The sequence below is a fragment of the Cryptomeria japonica genome, chromosome 1, assembly GCF_030272615.1.
Source record: "Cryptomeria japonica chromosome 1, Sugi_1.0, whole genome shotgun sequence".
NCBI lineage: Eukaryota > Viridiplantae > Streptophyta > Pinopsida > Cupressales > Cupressaceae > Cryptomeria > Cryptomeria japonica.
The window spans coordinates 275872819-275899349 of NC_081405.1; the positions used below are offsets into that span (position 1 = coordinate 275872819).

The 26531-nt window shown below is 40.9% G+C and overlaps 1 protein-coding gene across 1 annotated transcript in view; it reads right to left on the bottom strand.

Moving 5' to 3' along the window:
* Positions 1-12658, bottom strand: part of LOC131065380 (probable bifunctional riboflavin biosynthesis protein RIBA 1, chloroplastic) — a 51584-nt gene extending 38926 nt beyond the window's left edge. Inside the window, exons 1-2 of the mRNA XM_057999878.2 lie at positions 12452-12658; positions 11884-12190 (exon numbers count right to left, since the gene is read on the bottom strand). Of these exons, the coding sequence (XP_057855861.2) occupies positions 11884-12190; positions 12452-12507 (363 nt within the window). The 5' untranslated portion in view covers positions 12508-12658. The remainder of the gene's footprint in view (positions 1-11883; positions 12191-12451) is intronic.
* Positions 12659-26531: the final 13873 nt, after the last annotated feature.

Here is a 26531-nt window from a genome sequence, read left to right on the forward strand (position 1 = left end):
CCTATTGGTGGCAAGTTTATTTTCCATGGCCATCCGAAGACCTGGAACCACAAATTCTACAGGGACCACGGTCTCCTTCCCGTACATAAGAAGAAGAAGAATAATAAAGATTTTGAAGATTGCGGTCTTCCATACAGGGTTCCAATCGTGGCCAACACTCTTCAGATTATCTACGTCGCCAGGGTTTGGGGCGTCTCCCTTCCAATATCCTTTGTATTCCGGCAGGTACACCTCTGTTGGTTGCTCTGGTTCCTCTACTTCGAGCCTGTAGCTTTGGAACATTTCATAATCCTCCATTTGCCAGTGGAAGAGCCCGTTAAGTGAGCATACCTCATCTTCAGAACATCCCTCCAATTCGAGCACCCCTTCACTGTTCGGCTCCATCGCGTTTTTGCCCTTGCTTTCATCGGGACCCCCTTCCCCTTTATTAGAGTCCTCTGAGTCCGAGTCTGAAGAGGCGAGCTCTTCGCCGACATCTTGGGTGTGAAGGTCAATGGTATATTTCCGCCCTTCCTTCTCTATGGAAAGTGTATTTTTCTTCCAGTTGTGGTTTACCCTTGCGTTGATCAACCACGCTCTCCCCAGGATGGCGTCATAGCCTTTCTTCTTCAAGGGAATAACCACAAAATCTAACAAGAATGGTTGCGTACCAATTGTCACTTGCTAGGCCATCAACAGGCCGAGTGGCTTAATGCCGTGTTGGTCCGCTCCCACCAGGTTGAATGTGGGTGACCACAAGGTGGGCTTCCCCAGCCGCTTCCATGTTTCTTCTGGTAGTACATTCACCCCAGATCCCCCGTCCACAATGGTGTCCTTCAGAATGGTCCCACGGATACCCATTTCTACCACAGCTGGGTGTCTACCACTGCTCACGGCTAGTAACATCGGGTCAGTCGAAGGGCTGACGGAAACCTCCACCTGTGGTGTACTCTTCGAAGCGGTGGCGGGAACCCCTACCTGTGGTGCACTCGACGATGCGGTGGCAGGAACCCCTACCTGTGGTGCACTCGACGATGCGGTGCTTTGCACATTGGTGAGGATGGCAGTCCTCAATTGTGGCATAGAGTCTAGAAGGTCTTTTACCTTTATCGGCACCTCCATCTGCAATATTTGCCCAATGATGTTATTTTCCGCTTCCGTACGGGATGATGTACTTGCCACCTCGTTGTCCCGTCGTTCGGTCGTCATCTCACGTTCAATATTGGCCTTTGCCTCCCGTAATCTCTCCTTCTCCTTACGGGGGTCGGGATAAGTGGCTTTTTTCGTCTGGGCGCAGGTGATCGCCAATACTTCTTTCTCACCAGTCTTCTCAGCCTTCTCAATGTTGAGGAGATTAACCCCTGCCTGCGGGCAATTTGCATCCTCATGGTCGCCTAGCCCACACCAACGGCAGAGGTGCTGAGGGGTGGCTGTGGCTTCCTTCGTGCAATCACGGGCGAAGTGCCCCCACTGATTACAGGCCCTACATTGGATAATTGGTCGGCCCTTGGTGTCATACTGGATACGACTTCCGTTATTGTTATTGTTGCTATTCCTTCCGCCGTCGCATCTGTTGTCCCGATATCCTCCAGATGATGTCGTTGTGTTAGTATGTTGGCTGGTACCCGCTGGTGCGGATGTTGTGGCCTGCTCCGTGAACAGCACCTGGTTCATTTGCGTACCTCGGGTTTTCATGTTGTATGGGCACTCCTTGGTGGAGTGTCCCATCACTTGGCAAATCTCGCAGAATGCCTTCTTTTGGCAAGTACCCTTTGTGTGCCCTTCCTCTTTGCACTCAGTGCACCATATGTCCCCTTCATTCCGACCAGTGCTTCTCATTATTTTGAATTCCTTTCTCATTCGCTCCATGTCTTTCTGGAGCGCTTGCACCCGTTTGCCAGCCTCGTCGTCGCTGCTGCTTTCCTGTGAAGAGTCATTGTCCTCGGATGAGGATTTATTACTTTTCTTCTTCTTTGATGTTTTGTGTTTGCTCTCCAGGTCCATCGCCCTATTATAAGCGTCGTCATATGACGTCGGGGGTACAATTTTCATCTTCCTCCGTAGGGAGGATTTCAACCCTTCAACGAACCATCGTTTCTTCAATCCATCTGGGGGTTGGCTTTCCATTTTACCCAAGAGTTCTTTCAGCCTCCGACTGTATGCCCGTACTGTCTCCCTGGTACCTTGTTTGGTACTATATATCTCCGTTACAATTTCATTATCGTCACGGAGCAGCCGAAACTCCCCCGTGAATTCCTTCTGTAGATTGGCCCACGTGGCCACTTTTTGCTTGTCCACATCGGAGTACCAATCTATGGCAACTCCTCGTAACGTGGCTGGGAACTGCTGTACCCAGTCATCCTGGTCTGTTACTCCGTTGGCGGACCAAATGGTTTCACATGTACGGCAGTGCCGTAAGGGGTCTTCCTGGCCCTCCCCTGTGAACTTTGGCAATTTTTGTTTACTCGCCATCCCACCGCTGGGTCTCTCTCCTCTAATTCCTTGTGTGCTTGTACCTGTCGATCCTCCGCCTCCTGCAACTGAACCTCCACTCGTGGGTCCTCCGAAAAAAGTTGTTGACACCGAACCAAACAAATTGCCTCCCGTACGGTACCCTTGTGCTCCCTTGGCACCTTCGGTCATACCGTCACCTTCCATTGTCTCCCTCCGGTTGTCTTCTGAAATGGACAAATTCTTTAGCAAGTCTCTGGTAGCGTCGATCAGGTTTAGACTTCGCCTTGTTTGTTCCACCAACTCTTCGCGGCTTCTTACCCTACAGTGGTATTCTGGCGAACTATAGAGTTCTCCTTCGGCACCCTCCGTGACTCCTTCTGGCAGCCCTACAACAGTGTAGACAGTGTAGTTCTCTCCGTCTATCTCTGCCTCCGCAACCTCCGTGACACCTCCTGGGTTCCCTTCGGGCAACCCCTCGGCCGGTTGTCCCTCGGCAAGCTGCTTTAGCCTACACCTTCATTCTATCTGCTGTCTGAGATTCAATGCGGTTTGTGCCACTTCCCATTCGTCACTCTGTATCTTTTTATTTTTGTCCTTATTTAGTCTATTGGGCATAAGTCAAAGGTTCAATTTCCTCCTGGCCTGGCGCCATCTCGTTCTGTTTCCCGTCGGCTTTTCTCTTCGTAGCGTTGCAGGATTTGTTGTCGTCGCTCTTCCTGGGCAATCTCCTCCAGGCGGGCCTGTTGTGCCAGCGATGCCTGTGCAAGCAACCGGGGGAGGTGGTTCATCAACCGGTTTACTGTCGAGCTAACCTCCAGCGCTGTCCACACGGCACCTGGTGGGATTTCCGCCTCCGCCGCTTCTCGTCGAACGTATGTCTGAATGGCTACCTGGAGCAAAATTGAAAATTCTCGCGTTGCCGTGTCTTCTCCTGTGTAAAGTTCTGTCCGTGCGTCATCGGCCTCCGGGTTTACTTCACCAACGGGTAGACCCATTGTGTCTGTGCGCCATCCGTGTCTTCCGTTCCCGAGTTCGTCTAGGCAACAGCGCCAAATGTTTGCCCTCTTGGGTAAACGGTTAAATGCAAAACGTAAATGTGCAGAACATAATGGAAATATATTAAATAACCAGCCTCTGTATTAATTCCACAGTCCATGTACAATAAGTGCTTATAACATTACATCTGACACGACTATCATGATCCTACTTCGAAGAAAAGGTACACAATATATAATACCCGAAGGGGTACGACACAACCGTCGCGACTCCAACTACCTACCCGTCGGCTAACTAACTGACCACCGTAACTCATTATTACCGACGACAACATAAACATAATATAACAACATAACATAATGATTATTCCGGGCAATAGAGAAGACCTAGGAACTTCGGAGACCTGGGTCACCGAAGTTGGGGGAACTTCGGAGACCTGGGTCACCGAAGTTGGGGAACTCCGGAACTTGGGAACCTGGGGGTTCCAGAGTTCCGAGGTAGAAGAACTAGGAACTTGAGAACATGGGGGTTCCGGAGTTCTAGGTTTGAGGAATAAGGAACTTGGGAACTTGGGGGTTCCGGAGTTCCAAGGTAGAAGAACTAGGAACTTGGGAACCTGGGGGTTCCAGAGTTCCGGGATTGAAGACTTAGGAACTTGGGAACCTGGGTCACCGAAGTTGGGAAGACTAGCAACTTGGGAACTTCGGGGTTTCGGAGTTCCGGGGCAATAGAACAAGAGACCAAGGAAAGCAACTTCGTAACCTCAAAGTTCTGGAGTTCCGAGAAAGAGAGAGGAAGAGAAGGCTCGGGAAAGGAACTTCCGACAAGACAACACTTCATACTTTATGATTCCATCGTCTTCTCTTGGATCAAACTAGGGCAGCGCTGGTCCATGGAACATATCTCTGATCGGTTCTCACTGATGGATCAAGGGTGTCATAAAATGACAACATTTTTAGCGACCTCTGCGGGATGCTTGCTTGCTAAGCATATAGATCAATAGCCTATGTAATCTATTGGGCATAGAGTCACAACTGCAAGAAAGAAGAAAACTCTCTCCTCTGTAACCTACAAAGGATCAAGATCAGCCATTCTGAAGGGGAACAGCCTGTGCTCATGCACTTCTTGAAAAACAAGAAACCTAACTAATATTTACATTGTTATAATAAGAGGTAACTGATGCTTTTGCCTTTGTCAAAAAAGAACCTTTTGAAGGAGTCGATCCCCCTCGTACCATTGTTACATTCACCATCTAGCTGCAATGGTTGAAATCTCTTTTATGCATGCATTAGATCACACATACTACTCATGTGGTGAAAGAACACTTCACCATTTACCTTGACACCATAGGGAAGCCATAGAAAATAGCCACCTGAGACATCCGGGGATGCATGAAGCATACACATAGTAGCAAGGGGGGAGTTTTTAGGAGTTGGCTAGCATCAAAAGAAATACTCCATGCAAAAGAGAAGGCATCTCTTTTATACAAGGGGGCATCATTTTTTCAACAATAGCTGACCTCCTCTTGGCGTGAGTTGAAACCAAAAGAAAAGGCCTCGAACTCACATGGTGATAAAAAGTATACCATATCTCTATCTTGGCCAGCACAAGGGGGCTCTTCAGACACATCAAATTGGAAACTTTGAAGCTTGGGTATACTGTCAAGTTGAGCAACCAAAAGGCTATCGACATGACCAACATGTTGTTGCTCAACGTCATCAAACTTGGCATGTTGGTCCCAAGTGAAAAATTCAAGCTTAGGCACATCATCCCTAATGCTAAAAGAAACATCTTCACCTTGAATGAAGACCTCATATTCAACATCATCATTTTCGGGGACAGGGGAGAACCAACATACATCATAATCACATGTGCTGATATCCAACTCATCAGCACAAATCTCAAGTTTATGAGACACCTCAAAAGAAGAACTAAAATCTTTAGATTCTCTCTTTGTTTTTGTTTCCTCCTCCTGGCAACAGAATGCAACAACCTTAGGTTCATGGCACGATCCATCCGCCATGCAATCTGTAGTAAAAACATTACCCCTTGTGCCCTCCTCAAGACTAGCATGTTGCTCCAGAGCTACCACCGGGGGAGGTGTAGACATATCCTTCTCCTCATGATCAATAAAGAAAGGAAGATTGTCAAATGAGAGGGCAGTGTCCTCCTCTTTACTTCACACTCCTCTTGTTCAGTGACCTGCTACTGCAACTGATTGTTCTCAATATCCTCCTGCAGCATTGCTGATTCCTCTTCCTTTAGAGCATATGAAGACTCACCAATGGCTGATTGAAGCCCTTCGTCATGATGGGGATGGGAACCATCTGTCCTCCATACAACAGGTCTGCCCTTAAAAAGAGAGATAGCATCAAGAAAGGGCCTAGGTGGTGGGGTGTTTTGCAAAAGGCACTGAGGAGAAGGCTCTTGTATAACAACAACTAAAGCTCCCTTGAAACCTGGAACTTTAAAACTAGGGGGGTTAGTTGAAGGCTTGGGAGGTCTCCCCTGCCTGAATCTTGGGATTTCAAACTTAGGAACCCTAGGAGCAGAAACCTCCTCCTATATGAGTTGCATCTCTATGGCTGCTAGGTGCTCAATTTCTTTCTTCCTAGCAAAGGCAAGCTGCCTTGCAAGGAACTCCTCATGTTGTCCTTGGGCTCCCATCTGTTGTTGCTAAAGCAGAGCCTGATAAGTTGATCCTGTTGCAAATCCCACTCCTGTTGCCTCTTCAACTCCTCCAGCTGCTTGGTGAAATCAAGCAACACACTTTTGATTTCTGCAATTTGCCTTTTTCGTCATCTTGGGGCTAGTTGGGCTGCCAAGAAGGTTGAGCGTGGGTGGCAAGCATTAGGAAAGTACCCACCTACTGCTGAAGTGAAGTTATTTGGCATGAAACTAGGAGTAGTCCTAGTTCGGCCCTGTTGGTAAGGAGGGGAAAAATGGTTGGCATTCTCATAGAATGGGGGTGAATAGAAGTTACACCCATGATATGAACTCATTTTAAAGCATTTGAAAGAGATGGAGCTTTTTTAACAAAATGCTTAAATGAACAGACGGACCCTCTCAACCAGAGACTAATAACATACCACAGATCCACCAAATGATTGCAGAGTTGCCAGGTGCTTGAAAGATGTTGCCTCCAAAGGCTTGATGAACTGAAGAACACACCGAACCTTCAATTGGCTTGGGCTTAGGACTGCATGACTTCAGAACCTCGGGGTTTCGGAGTTGAGGACTTAGGCACTTTGGAACCTGGGGGTTCCGGGGTTCCAGACTTAGGCACTTCGGAACCTGGGGGGTTCCGAAATTCTGGAGTTGGTGACTTGGGAACCTGGGGTTCCGGGTCTTAGAGTCAGGAACTAGTCACAAACAGAAACTGGGCTTGTTGAGCAGAGTCACCAAGTGCTTGAAAGATAACTGCCTCTAAAGGCTAAGACACTAAGAACAGCACTGAATCCTTAGCATGTATGTCGAAATTGTGTCCCACCGAGCGTGCCAAAAACTGTTATCACAAAAGCTTGCACCCTTGCTGAGCTATCAACTCAACAACCTTGTGAAACATGGTAACAACCCCGAAGTGTGGGACCCTGCGCAAGGGGGTTGAATATTTGGAGAAGGCCGGCTTCCTTCTCAATCTAAGTGCAAATATTGAACCAACTCAACACCTCAAATTTTACTTCTAGACTACTCTAACAGCTTACAAAGGAAAAGGGAAGAGAGAAATGCTTAAAATGAAAGGAGGTGATGCACCAAGATAAGAGACTGTTCCTCTCCCCACCCAAAATGGCACAAGGAATCAACTGAAATACCCAAGAGATGCACAAACTTCAATTGCATGAGTGACCCAAATGCATGTATGGAAGTTAGAATTTGCTAAGTGTCAAGAGGGGAGAAGGATTCCCACAAGTCACACTCAGAAAACAAGTTAACACAGCATATATGGAGAGAAGAGCCACAAAACATACACCCACGATGAAGGTAAGGAAACATACACAGCATGCATAAGTTGAAGGAAGGCAAGAATGTAATTTCAATTCATTCAAAGGCCAAAGGCCAAACTTACAGTTGCAGAAATGCAAAAACAATTACAAGTCTTCAAGAAAAGAGAAAGAGCATAGGAAAGCTCAAGGCAGCAGGGAGAGAACCCTTTACAATGAGGCTTAACAGCCTTTATATAGAAAAATGGTTACAAGAGTGATCATGACCCCTGTATGTCAGTCTGGAAGTGCAGAGAAGTGCATGCACTCGACTTCTGTACATGCAAGCAACCTAGCCATACCCACAAAAGGCAACCCTGAGAAGGGTGGATTGATTGACCTTCTAAAGTCAAAGTATGCAGACATGACATAAGTCACTACAACAAGCATGGCCCCGTACCTTCCTTGATGGAAATCCTACCAAAAACATTAAATGCACCCCTGTGGCTCCACAAACGAAAGTGCATAAGTCACCAAAACTGTTGGAGCATTTAAAGCCTTGAGTGTCGATCACGCCATCCGGAAGTGTCGCTAGCCAGAAGGAGTTTGGAAGACTTCAGAGACCTGGGTAACCGAAGTTGGGGGAACTTCAGAGACCTGGGTCACCGAAGTTGGGAAGACTTGGGAACATGGGAACTTTGAGGTTCCGGAGTTCCAAGGTTGAGGAAGAGAAGACCTAGGAACTTCGGAGACCTGGGTCACCAAAGTTGGAGGAACTTCGGAGACCTGGGAGACCGAAATTGGGGAACTTCAGAACTTGGGAACCTGGGGGTTCCAGAGTTCCGAGGTAGAAGAACTAGGAACTTGGAAACCTGGGGGTTCCAAAGTTCCGGGGTTGAGGAATAAGGAACTCGGGAACCTGGGGGTTCCGGGGTTGAGGAATTAGGAACTTGGGAACCTAGGGGTTCTGGAGTTCCGTGGTTGAGGAAGAGAAGACTTAGGAACTTCGGAGACCTAGGTCACTAAAGTTGGGCGAACTTCGGAGACCTGGGTCGTTGAAGTTGGGGAACTTCGGAACTTGGGAACCTGGGGGTTCCGGAGTTCCGGGGTAGAAGAACTAGGAACTTGGGAACCTAGGGGTTTCGGAGTTCTAAGGTAGAAGAACTAGGAACTTGGGAACCTGGGGGCTCCGGAGTTCTGAGTTTGAGGAATAAGGAACTTGGGAACTTGGGGGTTCCGGAGTTTCGGGGTAGAAGAACTAGGAACTTGGAAACCTGGGGGTTCCGAAGTTCCAAGGTTGAAGACTTAGGAACTTGGGAACCTGGGGGTTCTAGAGTTCTGGCTTTAAGGAATAAGGAACTTGGGAACTTGGGAACCTGGGGGTTCCGGAGTTCCGAGGTTGAAGACCTAGGAAGGGTTCCGAAGTTTCGGGAAAGAGAGAGGAAGAGAAGGCTTGGGAAAGGAACTTCCAACAAGACAACATTTCATACTTTATGATTCCATCGTCTTCTCTTGGATCAAACTAGGGCAGCGCTGGTCCATGGAACATATCTCTGATCGGTTCTCACTGATGGACCAAGGGTGTCATAAAATGACAACAGTTACAAAAAATCCTCAAAAGGGAGATCAGATCAAAGAATGATTTGATGGTGTGCAAAAAATCTCTGTAAAAATGTCCTCTGCACCCCTAGAAAGCAACCTCCCTTAAAGAAAGAGGGAAATCTCTACATGGAAAGGGTCTTAGTACTCCTACAGAGCCTCAAAAGTCCTCATATCGCATTGAAGAGGGCATTTTGGCATTCAAAATCAGCCTGCAGAAGTCGCATCCGGAGTAATGGCAAAATCCTGGTGGTTGGAAGCAAAAGGGATCCAAGATCGGGCACCGACTGAGCAGAAAGAACGTCTCGACCACCAGGTCAACAACCACCGCGCACAGAGGAGTTTAAATGCCAATGGCCACTACAGATTTGAATTTTGGCTGTCGATCAAGAGATTCACATGAAGATGGACGTGCGAGATCTCCTCACACAGTCGCCCATTAGGCCCAACAATAGTTTAAAATACAGTCGTCCGATGAGAGTTTAGTGAAAATGGGCGATCGAGATCATGCCACGCAAACCGTCAAATGAGAAAACGGACCCCACAAAGACAAGCGAGCGCCCAAGTCAGCAAACATACAGCCATCAAAAGAACTCGGTCAAGCGAGAAAAGGGCTCTCACCGAGTCCCGAGTAACTGCCACGAAATCGCCACATCAGATTGCAAATCCACCTAGACGAACTCGGCACTCGCCCAGGTACAAAAGATCACCCCACCGAGGCCCGAGTAAAAGGCCAAAGACCTCCACATCACCCAGGCCCCACTGCATCCACGTCGGCACCAAACAGAGGGAGCTCGGGGAGCTCAGCACTCGAGCAAATCAAAAACCTCACCCTGCCGAGTCTCAAGTAGCATGAGTCGCCCAGCCACGTAGGACACAACAACCGCTCGAATCAAGCCACATCGGCATCAACCGCCACCGAGGCACACGCAAAAAGGGGAACTCAGCACTCAGTGGGAGAGGGAAGCTCATCCTGCCAAGTCCCGAGTAGCCGACACGCCCATCAACTACCAGCCGGTAGAAGCAAACAAAGAGACCGGCCCGCCAACGATGAGGGACTCATCAGCTGGTCACCCTAAGTGAAAAAAGACCGCTCCGGCCGGTCAACTCAAAATTAGAAAAAGGAGCCTTTGGAAAAGCTGCTAAGGCAAAAAGACTCCTATCTACACGAATGCGCATAACACAAAAAATATGCAAGACAATTTGGTACACATAACACGAAGGTTATGCGAAACTGCCCCAAATTTCTCAGAATGGATCTGCAGCTAAGTTGACAAAAAAGGTCAACAGATATGTTCGATAAGCTGAAAATTTTGTTCAAAACATTGATGAGTCAAGACTTTTCATGTGAGCCACAAGCTATCCACACTTGATCCAATATCATATGAGAGGATTGACAACTATTAGTCTATTTGTCATGTGTGAATGATCTTTTATTTCAGTTGTAGTGGTACAAGGAGTACAAGAAGGACCATGATGTGATTGAGATTGTTCTTGCTAACTCGAGGTCACATTTTGATGTGTTTTTCTACATTCTTTTCTACCAAGGCTGCTATGAGATAGAATGGAAAGATCATGTCTTTTGATGTTATATGCTCTCTGTTAGTTGCTAAACATAAGAAGCTTGCCATGATGGGAAAGCAAAATTCCTAGGAAAACCGTGACCATAACAAATGTTTGCATCCGAAGAAAAACCAAGGAGACAGTAATGATGAGAAGCAAAAGTTATTATAGTGATTGCAAACGTGGACACAAGGGCTAGAAAAAGCAGCACAAGGATTGTATCTATCGTGGCAGAGCTTGGACATGTTGATGTCTTAAGAAGATGAAATATTTGATATAAAAAATTAAGACCTCAAGGTGAGTTAGCACAAGCACAACAAAAAGGGTAAGTATGAATGGGGTGAAGTGGTGAGAGGCATAGATTCTATTTATATATCATTCGAAAATATGACATAACGGTAGGCCAACCCAATATGATAATAAAATGACTTACACATGTTAACCAATCATTAAATGACGCTCATTTAACATGCGTAGGCTTCATAGAAAGTTACATAGAACCCATATAGGATACATATAACCCAATGGTATACCATAAACATTGAAATCAAGATCCAAACAATGGTTTTATATATTCTAGCATTTCCCTTAGAAATTCAACTTGAAGAGGCCAAAGAAAGGTGGAATTCAAAACTAATCTTTTGAAAAGGCGAGAGCTCCATTGTTTCTCCACTATGTTACCCCAAGTTTCCGGGATGGGTATGTGTTTTTAGGACGGTAATTTTTTTTGCCAATTTTGGGGATGGCTAGGGACGGCTATATAAAAATAGGGAAAATTAAAATATATAGGAAAATTTAAAATATTCTTATGAAAACATGGATAAAACATGCACATATACATTATAGAACCTTAACATATAAGAACTAGCAGAGTTCTTATAGCAAATTTGTGTCAAATTGAGAGTCAAAGTCAAATTGCTTATAGAATTCATTGTCAAAATTCACTGTGTATATGCAGAAATTATGGGGACGTCCCCTAGGAGTCCCCTGTCCAGGGACGCGTCCCCGGGTAATGTGTAGTTTCTCCATCCTTAAAACCCAATTCTCCATACTCCTGTACCCACCATTTTGCAAAACTTAAGCATTTAATCTTCTCGGTTATGACTAGAATGTGTTTAGCCTTACATAAAGCCTAGAAAGAAGGTAGAAAGGAACTAAAACAAGGGCTTTAAAGGGATAATCCAGTCCTGCCTCTAAGTATGTTTCAACACCAAGATTAAACAACTTCTTCGTTTCCCTACCATCATTACTCTCCAAGCTGCTGCGAGCTGCCTATGTGTATTCATGAATCGTGCAGAAATACAAAAATCATGCTTTCAATTGAAATAACATGAAACAAGCACAGTAGATATAACATGGCCATGAGACTGACCTTCCCTCGACGAATTGAATCAAGAGCGTGCTCAATTGAAGAAAAACCTTCTGAAGGACGATCTGGGTCTCCTTCAGCATCACTAGAAAAGAACTGATCAGTGACTGGGGTGATTTCTGCTGACACAGTCTGAAATCCAAGGGACTCCCCCTTTAGATTTGAGCTAACAACATCAGCATCTTCATAGCCTTCCCCGATATCCCTATTCGGTGATAAACACCTCGTCGTGGGATACCTTGATTTCTTCGTGAACGCCACTGACGACGAAGATTGCAATCCTTTGAACAGAACAAAGGAATTCTTCCCACTGAGTTGAAAGCAAATAAAACAGATTCAATGCATTGCCAATATTTACATATCCTAAGAAACTGAAAGTGTTATCAACTCAGCAACACATAAATTCAGCTACCCGCTTCATAGTTTTTTCTTTTCTCTTTTCATCAAACTTAAAACAACCAAAAAGCATTTGAGTTGGATATTATTTAACTTTTTATAGCCATGTTTCTAATTTATTTGAACTGAAAATCTCTGTATTTGTTTTCCTCTTTGATTAGATTATTAAATTTACCTGGGTAAATATTTGGGTATGTGGAGCACTGGAATTGAACGTAAGACTATATCCATCTAATACTGAGAGGTTTTTATTCATGTAGGGTATCGGCACCTGCAAACCAGTAAGATTTTATGCATTTACAAATTCGGTGTTCATTAAAATGGCGAGAAAAATCCACAGAAAATGAGTGGCAATGCCAGCTAGAAGGATTTTTTATTATATAAAGTGGAGACGTCTATATATAAATTGTTCAAATAGGTGGTATAATTAGGTTCCGTGGATTTTTCTATATAGAGATAACAATGGATTGAGATGGGAATTAGACGTGTTAAAGTAAAATTTTAAAGGGTAGTTCGAAATTGGATTGATGTTAATTCGTCTCTTCTGAGAATAGATTTTAATATTTAAGAATGTGTTCATATTAATATATATTTTAATATATTTAATGAAAGTGGTAGTGGTGTTAATTTTGTTGTGTAGGGATTGAAACATGCAACTTTCTTAAAAATTTAATCATGCTATTAAGATTGAGTCAACAATAGTAAAAGAGTAATTAAAAAAGGGTAATAAGTGGTAATGGATGTCAATGTGGGGTGGACATGAATATTGTTGAATTAATCATTGAATGTTATTTCAGCTTGATATAAATTGAAGTGTGATTATGTTTGATAGATGTTTTTATATTATGTTTTGATAATGAATGTTGATTGTTGATTGGTGATAGTTGTGGATGCATGATGTTGTCAAATGTGAGTCAATGATAGATTTTTCCAAAAAGATAATCTTTTGATACTTATGTGATCTCTCTATTCATGTGTTCTCGATGACGTTAAAATTTCTTAGGATGATGCCTTTAATACAAAATCTTGAATAGAATTTAAACTTTTAAGTGTTCACATTGCTGGTAACAGTCATATTTTAAAAGAATTGGCCTTGAAAAATAATGTTTTAAATTTTGAAAGTTGGGGATGAGACTACATATGTGATTTAGTCTAGGGAATAGAATTATAGATGTGGTTCTATTCAAGATAGGAAAAGTGTTTAAGAAATGAGTTGAGTAGTTTATGATTTTGTTATGCATGTTGTTGGGTCTCAAAATCACCGCTCCACTTCTTAAAATAGGATTCCCTCACAAGGACGAGGTTATCAACAAATGAGTGAAATTAGTTCATCAAATAAACTATGGAGGACTCAAAGATAACACTATGAAAATGGGTTATATCTCCTACACTTTGAGCTCTACTTAAACTTGGGAGGATATTTGTAGGGGTATAACTTAATAGCTATTGAAATCACCTATGATGAACAACAATTGATTGAATGATAGTCAAAATTCAACTTGCCTACTTAGCCCCAACTGTCATTGAACTAAGTGAAAAATGCTATATGTAAACTCAACTTGGGTGCAATCCTTCTAACAATAGTTTTTAGCATGCCTGATGGGACAATTTGTACTATTTCAATCCAAGGCTTTTCCATAAATTATTGATATTGGTGTGTATATAAGTGATATCTACCTTTGGAAGCAATATCTTCACATACCTAGCGACTGTGAGTTCAAATCTACTGGTTCAAACAATTTAAAGTTTTGGTATGCTATATTCCTCAAGGAACAAATTTGATTTTCTCTCTTTTCAAAGTATTTTTTAATGAACTCAAAGCTTCTTTCAAATTATAGAATGTCAAATCATAAAGTAAACTATATTCCATTGCCACCTTTTAGCCAAAACACAACCTTTGAGCCTTCATATTATCCATATCAAACCAAAAATGATGTTGGTTTTATCCAAGACAAACTTGATATAGCAATTTACTAGCATGCTCATCATGTTTGCCTCCCACCCCTCTTGCTCAACCTTTTTGGCAACCAATATATGCGCAAAACCAACCCTAAGAGGGATATTTTATTTCAAATCAGCACTATTTCCTTCCTAACCAACCTCAAAATACTAAAAATCTTAGGATAATCGGTGAACAACTGAGAGGGGGGGAGGGGGGGTGGGGGGGTGAATTAGTTGTTAACAGATTATAACTTTTAATCCACAATATAACCTTAAACAAATCAAGTATCGGTAAAGCACAAATAGATGTCGGTAGAAACATATACCGGTAAACAATACAACTTAACAATTAACCAAATAATCAATGCAAAGCAACCATACCACATAACACCATGATTTGTATGTGGAAAAATCAGAAAGGGAAAAACCACGATGGGAAGCCTACCCACAATCAAATGATACTTCTGCAGAAAGTATGTGTTACAAAGAGGGGCCTACACTTGTAGGAAGGCACACTGCCTAGAGCGTATTGCTCATTACAAAAGGAGTCTCACTAACTACAGAGAGGCTACAACCTTCTCAAGATAAATGGACAACAATCCAATAGAGTGAATTGTTGGAAATAGCATCTACTATGCCTGATTATAGTCTCGATTAAGCTCAATGTTGAAGGACTAAATCCTCTTCCGAAACCAATCCGATCACCAATGATCGATCAACTCCTCTTCCTAAATGATATTACAATATTCGCACATTACATTTCTTGACCATGACCTTTCCAATAACCATGATACTTTACGAAGAGTTTCTACCTCTTATTTATACAAACCCTAAGGCCTAAACCAATTAGGTCAGCCACCTAGAGATATTGCAATTACATAATTCCTTATTACAATGATATGCCATGTCAGCTTAAGATCAAAACAATAATAAAAAATCCATAAAACATCTCGAATCATCCAGGTAACATGTAGAGTACACGCTAGCAAGATACTAGTCCATAGCCTAGATAGGTACCAGACCTATTCTGGGTCCACCACGCCAAAGCAATGTCTTCAAGCGATTGAAGCACGATCAATGAACATCTTCAGTATCCTGAAATCCTCGAAGAAGCTGCACCAACACCAATTGTGCATCCTATCATGATTCCTCAATGAAAGCTTTGACGGTAAAGCCATAAACCAGTGTCGGTAAGGGTTTACTAGAGTGTATGATAACATCCAATTACCAAGCCAATACCAACTGACCAAAACATGCTTATGGAGTATATAACACATGAAATCCAATATACTTCACTGATCCAAACATGTCGGAAGTGTCCAACAAATAATCTCTTCTACCGATAACACTAGAGCTTATACCGGTAACCTATCTGTCGGTAACCATCTATATCAGTCAGTGTAGCTCTATCTATCGATAACAGCTAGTGTTGACATCAATGACAAAACATCAATGCCACACATATCCATAGTGCCAACAATCTCCCCCTTTAGCATTGATGGCAACACTAGATGTGAAAAACATCTAAGTACCAAGAAATGCCAAACAACATCTAAGAACCAAGAAATGCCAAACAAGTCTCCCCCTGTGGAAGACAACCAACAATCAATAGCTCTCCCCTAGTGAATGATATCTCTGTAAGGCTCTGAACAAATCTCTCTCCCCAATGTATACAACTTTTCTTTTATTTTCACATCAGTATCTCTCCCCCTTTGACATCAATGCCAAAAACTTGACAAAAATATCAAAGCAATGATACAAACCTCTGATTCTGAAGGCTGATTGTTAGATAGAGGATGGAGCAAGCCCTTTCGATAAGCTTGAAGCTTTAACATAACACATATCAAGTAATTATCAATCCTTGAGACAGATTGCAGACCGACAAGCTTTGGACAATTTCTCTGCTGCAAAAAGAGCAACTTTTGATTAGCTTATAATAACTGTGAAGAAGAAGATAGAGGACAAACTTATCTCTATTAAGGTTTGTTTGAAGCAATGCACCAATATTTACAGAGTATGTTGTAATATAGGAAGTCTAACAACTAATGTAGATGATAGATTGAAAGAATTATATGACAAAATGGCTACTATTGCTAATTCTTTTGATGGGCTAACTACACTAACTACATCTGTTGATGGACAAATTTTTTCCTTGGAGAACCAAGTTTTTGCATTTGAGAAAGAAAAAGATAAAATATTGAGGAGAGGAAGAAATTTAAGAGGACTGGTGAGTCCAAGACTTGACTCTTTGGGTGTTCACAAGAGATAATGCATGGATATGCTAGCAAAGCCCACACCGTAGATACCTAGGAAAAGGAATCACTTGCCCACTTACTCAGTGGACTTGCATCGATATCAGACACTTTCAAATCAGGATGGGACACATATCTTCAGTTGCTGCAAAAAGCATACCCAGAAATTCTGAAGATGACTAAGCTTGAATGACTCTAACTGTATTCCTTCATTTTTTAATTCTTTCACTAGTCTTTGGCATTAATGTCAAGGGGGAGTATATACATTTGTGAAAAATATCAAGGAATATGTTATTAGATGAAGTGTGTTGCTCAGGGGGAGCACACCGACAAGGAATCCATTTTTCACATGAGTGTTGCCATCAATGCCAAAGGGGGAGATTGTTGGCAATTGACACTCATTGGATTTATTTTGTTGTCATTGATGGGAACGAGATTAGATAGAAGGCAACAAGACTTGATGGAAGTCACAAACCAGCACTAGGAGGCATATACCTACAGATACTGACATTGGAAGCATTCAGGGCTACACCGGCATCAACACCGACACCGCATTAGTACTTCAAGAAGTCGACATCAAGGAAGATTTAATTTATAAATCATTTTGTAATTATTGTCGAGGCTGACATTGAATATCTTTTGTAAATACATTATAAGCCGACATAAGACATATCATATGTAATAGGTATTTAAGTTAGTTTGCTAGGTCAATTTAGATATAATGATGATGGTATAGAAATGGATATATAGCAGAACTGTGAGATGCAAAATATGTGTATGGAGATCATTTTTGTATGAGAACATTGTATCATGCAATGATCTATAGATAGCTAGGAAAGCACTCTTGGAGGAGAAGCAATACCGGTAATAGTTCAAAATTGTGAACCAGTACAAAGCAGAACCAGAATCAAAACTCTATTTAGCATTGCAGATGCATTCTTGAGTTCATTTTCAGTAATTTACTTTAGCAGAAAGCTTGTAGTTAGTGAGGCTCTTTAGTGGTGAGTAGTATTCTCTAGGCAGTATGCCTTCCTGCAAGTGTAGGCCCTTGTTTATGTAATATCTTTTCATATGACCAGTGAACTGATATTGTGGGTCACAAATCCCATTGTGGTTTTTCCTCATTGAGGTTTTACACGTATAAATTTTGTGTTATGGTGTTCATTTATGTGGATGATTTGTTTGCTTCTTGTTATATACTTATCTGTTTACAAGTACATACATGCATGGTTTAGAAAGTTAAATATTGTTGATTCCGGCAGAACACTGATTCATCCCCCCTCTTAGTGTTCTCAAATCCCAACAAAAAATTGTAGAGCTTAGAGAGTTGAAATAAATGTGTCAAGTGATGCAAAAATTTTTACAGAACTTCATCAAGCAACTGAATGATATCAAGAGACAACAAGAATTCAAAATTTGCAGCAGGATGAGTGGGCTTACCAAGCCTATCTTCGAGAGCAAGAGTTGGATACACAAAGGAGGCAATATGATGAAGATCTTGCTAGGGGGTGGCTATAAAAGAAGAGCAAAGGAAGCTTGGGTAGGGAAAGGTTTTGCTTGCCCAAAAGCTACAAGCCTAATCTACACTTTACTTTCCAAATCCATTTTTTGAAGAAGAGGTTACCATGTTCAAAATACTAAGCTTCATCCAAAGTGAATCTCCTAAATCTTTAGTCATGCCCATTCCAAGTTTCAAAGGACCTTTTCCTTTGCAAGAACCTGTACATGAAAAAAATTAGTCCATTATTCCCCATGAGCAATCAAGCACCAAGCACCTACTCCTCCTAAAGAAAACCTATAAACATACCCATTTCTCCAACGATTTGGACCTTCTTGTCCTAATACCATTTCATTTTTCTTGGGAGGACTAGTTGTTTGGAAAAAGAGTTAGTTTAATGACCAAAATCTACTGAAGGAAAACCTTGATAGAAAAGAGGAAGAACAACAAAGCTTTGAGTTAGACAGTGTTGTTTTATTTAAAGGAAGTAGTGCAAAAGAGGAGTTGACAATTCCATTTGATGAGAGGTTGACCTATGAAGCAAGGAATGAAGATACACTTGTGCAAGGGGATCAAAATGAAAAATTAGACCTGCTGCAAGTGAATGATGAGTATAACCAATTAGAGAAACACGGTTGTAAGCACAAAATAAGTGTTGAGTATGGAAGTTGATTTGTTCAATGAATTACCTGGCTTTGTTGAACAAAATAATAAAATAATGCTTGATTTGTTTAATGAGCTTCCTTTGTGTGTTGTTGATGATGAAGAGAATATGCCCATGTTAATATTAATGACAAGTTTGGAAAAGCAAGGAGATATAGAAGAGATAGATCAAAGGTTGTCCTATGAAGCAAAGAATGATGATACTCTTGTGCAAGAGGTTGCTACTCAAGTTGAAAAAATTCCCAAATCAAATCATGTGTTTCAAGAAGATATTTTTGATGCCTTGTCAAATCTTGAAAAGAGTTGCAACTAAGTCAAAATCAAACCTATTGTGCAAAAAAGTAAAGAAGGTTTGGAGGAAGATTCTTCGTAGGATTATTTGGAAGGATTTTGTTTGAGCTTGGGGACTAAACCAACATCTTTCAAAGAGGTATCTCATGAACAACATTAAGGAGAAGGGCAAGATATCATGTTTCTAAATGAGGTAGTAGAAAATTCACTTACAAATAAATAGGACAATAAAGTAGCAGAACATAAATGTGAGATCAACATTGGTGCCTTGAACTTTGTCATTTCAAAAAGATGTTCTATTAGACATCTTATTAGGTTGGAGGCCAGTAATGGAGAACCCATATGCTTATGCCTAAGCATGAAATTGTACCTAAAGAGGACCAAGCTCCACTCACCTATCCACTTCAAGAGGTTTGCTTGTGCAATTGCCTCAAAGAGGTAGGAGACTTTATTTTCATTCTTGAAGAAGTATTGCAACAACTGGTAATGCACCTCTTCATTCTTCATCTTTTTGCATTTGTCCATAATCATGTGAAGCATCCTAATTTGGGAAGCAAAGGAAGTTATTTTCAAAAACTAGTCAATGGTTTTGTTTGAGTTGCCATCTTGTTGGTTAGTTTAGGATTAGGATAGATTTGTTTTGTCAAATAAGTGTTGGGAACATTATTTTTTGTTTTTCCTTTCCTCTAAGTGTTGCAACAAATGTTTTAGTCTAGTTTTCCCTTCCCCTAAGTGCTAGTGCACAAGTTTTCAGTATTGTTAGGTAGGGAGTTATTGATGGTCAATGCTCTAAGTTATTGAGTCTCATATTCCCAATGGATGCTAATGCTATTGGTGTTATAATCTAAGAAACAAATTACAATCCAAAATTGAATTGAAAGAGTTAGAATCAAACTGTACATGCAAAAGAAATGAAATAGCATAACAGTGATACCGAGAGATTTGATGTAAATGTTTGAATGGAACAATAGAATCAAGAGAGATCTATAGCTCCAACATCTAAAAATACAAGCTAGGTAGCATGTTTATATAGACTCAAGCAAGGGGTTGAGGTGGTAATACCAGCCAATGAGCAGAGACCACCATAATGGTTTAAACATAGTAAATGCACCTCCTCCTCATAGCATGAGGCCACCTCAACACCTACTTGAATTAAGTAAACATGATTTATTAACCTAAGCAAGCTTAATAAAAGTGTAGAAAAAAAATATGACAAAAGGTTAAATAAAACCCAACTAGGAAATAGAAAACTTACACTAACACCCCCGTTAAGTTTAGCTTAGGTGAGTGAAAAAGATGGGTCTCGACAAATCAATCTTGGTGAGGTACCCATGTACAAAGAGTTACCCCCATAAATAAGAAGCCCTCCCCCCCCCAAAAGCAAGGAAGAAAAAACCCCCCAAAATATATAGAGAAAAAAAGAGAGACCATGAAGCCCCCCCAGAATTGGACACCAACTGCACCCCAAGCAAATCTCGTAAATGAAGGAAATTTCTCTTAGTGAAGGGTTTGGTAAAGATGTATGTGATCTACTCTGATGTCGAACAGTACCAGAGATCGATTACCTACTCCTAAATTATCTCTCGAATGTAGTGCATGTGGATCTCAATATGTTTGGTTTGTTGATGATGGACCGAATTGCGAGAGATCTAAATCACACTATGGTTGTTGTAGAAGATGATTGTTGGCTTCCGAAAGGGAATATTTTAACTTAGTGAGACTGTTCTAAAGACAAATAGCCTTAGTAGAAGCATTAATTTCTCCTTGATACTTAGCCTCAGTAGATGAAAGAGCAATAGCAAATTGCTTCTTGCTTGACCAAGTAATAAGACTGTAACCAAGAGAGAAGCAATACCCTGAAGTGGACTTGTGATCTTGAGAATTGTTTGCCCAATCTAAATCTGTGTGTCCCACAAAGTTGATATCCACACCTATGGCATATTGGATCCTGTAACTGCGAGTGCCCTATACATAGTGAAGAATCCACTCGGTTTCCTTCCAATGCAGCTCATGCGAATCTTTCACGAACCTAGAGACCAGGCCCACAACATATGATAGATCAGGCCTCGTGTGAATCAAGTATATGAGACTCCCAACAAGTTGGCAATACAAGGTAGCATCCACCAATGGTGGAGTACTGTGAGCCTCAAGTTTGAAACCAAATAGTTGGAGTCGATGCAAGCTTGCAATTAGCCATGAAAAACCTGGAGAGAATGGCAATTGCATACTTGTGTTGTTCCAAAAAGATATCAGATGAACACTGAGTCATCTCAATCTTCAAAAAGTAGTGTAGAAAACCCAAGTCAGACATCAAAAACCTATCGTGAAGAAAAGTTTTGACTACTCCAATGGAAGATGAGGAACTCCTTATGATCAACAAATCATCAACATACAAAAAAAGGAATGTGAGAGTATCATCTTGCTATATAATATACACATTTAGATCAGAATGACATCAAGAGAACCCACCTATTAGAAGGAAGGATTCCATCTTGGCATACCAAGCCCAAGAGGCATGTTTAAGGCCATAAAGAGACTTGCGAAGATGATAAAAAAGTGAAGGATTTTGTACAAACCCTTATGGTTGCTCCATATATATCTCCTCCTAAAGGTCACCATGAAGAAAGGCACTCTTCACATCCATCTGATGATCTTCCTAATGATGGGTTGCAGCAATAACAAGAACAAGTCGGATGGAAGTCATTTGGAAACTAGTGCAAAAGTCTCAGAGTAGTCAATCCTAGGTACTTGGGAGAATCCTTTGGTGACCAAGTGAGCCTTATACTTGTAAGGAAGTTAAGTAGCGGAAACAACTTCCTACACTAACCTTGAGAGGAGGGTAATGCAAAACTTTTTTAGATCGTTACAACAGTTACAAAAAAATAGAAATAGATATAATAGCATTCATACCACAACACAGTGATTTACGTGGGGAAAACCCTTTCGGGAGAAAAACCCCACACTCCAAAAGCAGCTCAATATTTTATTCAGCAATCAAAAACAGATTACAACATACTTGCAGAGAAAGCTCTTCGCAGGAGTACCACTAATCAGAGATTCAGAGGCAACTCAATAGCCATAAGACTCTCTTACACCCAACCTCTATCTCACACACCTCATAAATAGGAGATACAATACAAGAAACCGTCAAACGGTATTACAAAACCATGGGCTAAAACCACCCAATAAGGTGTAGCCGACCTTATCTCCCTTCTAGATGCCCTATGACATGTTGAAGCACACATCAACACGTGTCGCTCCCTTTTACAGCTCATTTATGTATCCGATACAAATTATTTTTCCTATTTCAGGAGTACAAACTTCCGGAGGCCATAACTTGAGAACCGAGTGTCCGATTGACGAACCGTTTGAAGCGTCGGAAAGCTCGCGAAGTGCTCTATCACCTCGTAACCAAGCTACGCTGGTTACGGCCACTTTTCAGGGCATTTCGGAGCCTCTAAAGCCCCCAAAATTAAGTCTAAACATTTTATCGCACCCCTCCAAGACGAAAACTTTAATATCTTCAAAACTAGCTGTGGCCTTACGACGCAACTTTACCGGAATGCTTATCTAGCCAACCAAAAGCTTTAGGGAGAGTTTCGCACCATTTCGTGCTCAAATGAAAACTTACTATAAATAGTAACCTCGCATAAATGCAAGGTTGAGACACCATTTTTCCCAACAATACTTATCAACCAACCCATCTATGGAAAATTTTGTCTAATAGAACCACTTGCATCGAACAAGTTTCCTTCCCTTAGGAAGATAGACTAGATCCCAAATGTGGTTCCTCTCTAAGGAACTAAACTTTTCCTACATAGCAGCATTCCACTCGAGGACACCAAAAGCTTCCTGAAAGTACTATGGATCAAAAGCTAAAGAAATAAAGAGATGTAGAGCTTTCTCAACCTATGATATTGTTCTACGATTTTTTGAAGGATCACCAACCTAATCAACCGTTGATTCCAATGTCTGACGAGCCCAAAGAGGCCCTCTAGGAGATTTTAGAGAAGAATCATCACCCTCTAAATGATGACTAGGAGGGGAGTAAGTTGAATCCTCATTATCATCATCGCCATGTGAAGTGGAGGAAGAAGACTCCTTAGAAGAGCACGAAGATTAAGATCCTTAGAAGAACTATTAGCATGCCACACAGACTCAAAGTTGATAGTGGTAGGAGAAGTGGAAGTATCCTCCTCAAAATGAACACTTCTCTTGATTAAAAACTCGTGAGTGGTAAGGTGAAGGATCCTGTAGCCTTTGACACCATTTGGGTACCCAACAAATATGCAAGGCTTGCTCTGCAAATCCATAGCCTTGTGTTTCTCTACTATAATGTGGGCCCATGCAAGAGACCCAAACATGCGAAAGTGTTTTAGTGTGGGCTTATAACCGGTCCAAGCTTGAAAGGAGTGACCCCCTTCACAACTTTGCGAGGAACCTGATTCTGGATGTAACATGCATAGTTGATGGTCTTTGTCGAGTATTAGGGTGCCATTAACCTGGAGTGAATCATACAAGTGGCCATCTCTTTCAAGGAATTGTTCTTACATTTTGTGACACCATTTTGTTGTGGACTATAGGGAACGATGTACTAAAGATCAATGCTCTCAAAAACACAAAATTGCTCAAACCTCTGGTTGACATATTCTCCCCCATTATCTATATGTAGAACTTTGATGGGATTCCCATATTGTTTCTCTACAAAATATTTGAAGTCCTAAAAGGACTCAAAGACCTCAAACTTATTTTTGAGAAAGAAAACCCATCTGTATCTAGAAAGATCATCAATGAAAGTCCTAAAATGAGAAAAGTGATACAATCTAGACTGATGATCATCCTTCCCCATAGCAACTATATACCCATTGTGTATCTCATTGATGACCACTATGTCTGGAGTAAACTCAACCCACTTACAAGTGCCAGTGTGAGTGATTTGATAGACAAATAGGAGATTAGTTGACAAAGATGGAACACAAATAATATCATAAAATGTTCCTACATCCACGCCAATAAATTCTCTCACATGCACTTCAATAGGAGTGTCATCACCTAATAGAATAGATGGCTTAGTACATGACTCCAAGGAAGAAAAAATCTTTTGTGATGAACCCATGTGGTGTGAAGCACCCGAGTCAATAATTCAAGAATTGGGTTGTGAAACAACAACAACTAGGGCTTTGCCCTTTCCTTTCCCCTTACTTTTATCTATGTCCTTTGAAGATTCTTGAGATGAATTATTCTTAATAGAAACAGGTACCTTGATGTTGTTCTTCTCAAGAAGATAAGACAAATGATCAATTCATTTCTTAAGGTAGTTATGTTCATCTTGTCTAGGTTTCTTACAATAAGAACACTTCATTTTTTTCTTCTTAGGCTTGTCGCCTGAAGAAGATGCAACATTAGCTTCTTTTGGAATAGCTTGTTTCTGTTCTTTCCTCTTTTCTCCTCGGTTATGTTGTTTCTTATTTTTCTTTTCATTTCCTTTCTAATCTTTAGTGCCCTTATTAGTGGCTAAGGCACGAGACTCATAAATCTTAACTATGCCCATGCGAATTAGTTTATCCTACTCCTTAGTGAGTTCAAAAACAAATTCATATGAAGAATGCATTTTGTAAGTAGACCCAAGAGCACATTTTGTGGCATGAAATGTAGAAATAAATATTGAGTAGTTAGGACCAAGCTTAGAGAATACTTAAGATCAATTGTGTGTCTTTCTTTTCAATCCCAGATTCAACTGCAATCTAATGGATTTCAACTTTGTGAAGTCTTGAATTGTATCAAAATTACATGGATTTAACCCTATTAGCTCATTCTCCAATTGGTGTCCCCTTAATTCATCTTGTTTACCAAACAATCCTTCTAAAGTAGTCCAAACTTCATATGAGTTGTTGCAGACTCAATGTGAAAAAGAATCTCAGGAGATATAGACATACATAAAGTACCATAAGCTTCATCACATTTGTTAAAACATTTAGGCTTTTCTGCAATTAAATTTGCTTCAATTTCAAGCCCCATTGTAACCCTATGTAGCCCCAATTTCTTAAGTTGGATCAAGTCATCTTAGACTTCCAATCAAAATAATTGTAAGGTGTGAGTATTGGTATTTTTAATTGTCCCGTTTTAATGAAAAAAGTAATATTGTTGTTTGTTGTTGTGTAGAGAAAGAGAAAGAAAAGATCAAAGGAGCACACTAGATGCCCCACCTTTTCACTCAATCAAATGACCCCCCCTCAAAATTGACACTTTATAAGTTAGTGTGTTTACAATTGAAAATAGGACCACTATATATGAAATGAAAAAATATGCTCTTTTGTAAAAAATGACACTCAATTTCAAGCTACCGATCAAAAGTTATAGCAAAAATAAATTCTCATAAAATGGCCTATTTTAATATATTAGCACTTTAAACAATAAAAACTGCACTTTGTCGATAATAAAGATGGCCTTCCAACCAGTATTTGGAATTGGGTTGGAATATAGAATCCAATGGTGTTAATTGTGAGGGGAATTTGATCTCTTGCCAACTTAGGCCTCACCCTTTGTCTTCGATAGACAAACAAAAAAAGGTTTTTAATTACACCATTAACTTTGAAAACAATTTTTTTTTTCAAAATAAATAATTTTCTCTTACACAAATTAGAAAATAATAATGTCTTTGTATAAACTAAACTATTTTGGCATCATATGAGAGCAAAAAAATTATTATTGGCCAAAATTGAAATTGCCATGGTGTTGAACAAGGAGGTAAGATGGCATGTTTTGGGACTGATTGCAGGTTGTAGACAATGATGAACAATAGATCCTTCACCAAATTGATTTAATGCTCCTTCTGCAAAGTAAATGAAGCCAAATCTCTAAAATGGGAGGAATGAAAGCTTGTTGCAAATGCATTTAACGTTTTGAAAAAAAACAACTAGATTTCAGTGCCTTATATCAATCAAAAAATAGTCAATATACCTGGTAAAAAGATTCTTGGGGCATCGTATGGTTGTGGAACAACTATTTGTGGCTAAGAACAACAAGAATACATCAAAAATATGATGAAAAATGATGCTCCAAAAGCAAAAACACCACTCTAGAAAAATATTTTTGTCAAAGGCTCTCATGTCCAAATATGGACAATCTTTATATAAAAATGGATTTTTTGGGGCCTTCAAAACACAACAACAAGGTCTATTTGTGCTCAAAATGCCTCAAATTTGAGCTATAATTTATAAGCACTCTTTTAAATTTTGTTTGCAACTTGAGTTTTTGATCTTTGATTTCAGTGAAACAAAAGGTAAATCTAACTTTGTTGTCTCTCCCTTTCTTCCTCTCTCCCTATTACTCCCTCTTTTTATATCTCTCTACTTCTACTCTTTCTAAACATACACTCCATATTTCTCCCTTCCTATATCTATCAGTTTTATCTCTCTATATTCCCCCATTCCTATCACTCTCCCTCTTTCTAAGGTCTAAACCTTTTTATCTATTACTTGTCTTTATCACATTATTTCTCTCTCGGTCTTTCCCCCTCTATCTCTATCTCCACACATTTGTATCTCCCTTTGAATCTATTTATCACTATCTCTGCCTCCCTTTCTTATTCACTCTATCTTTCTTGTATG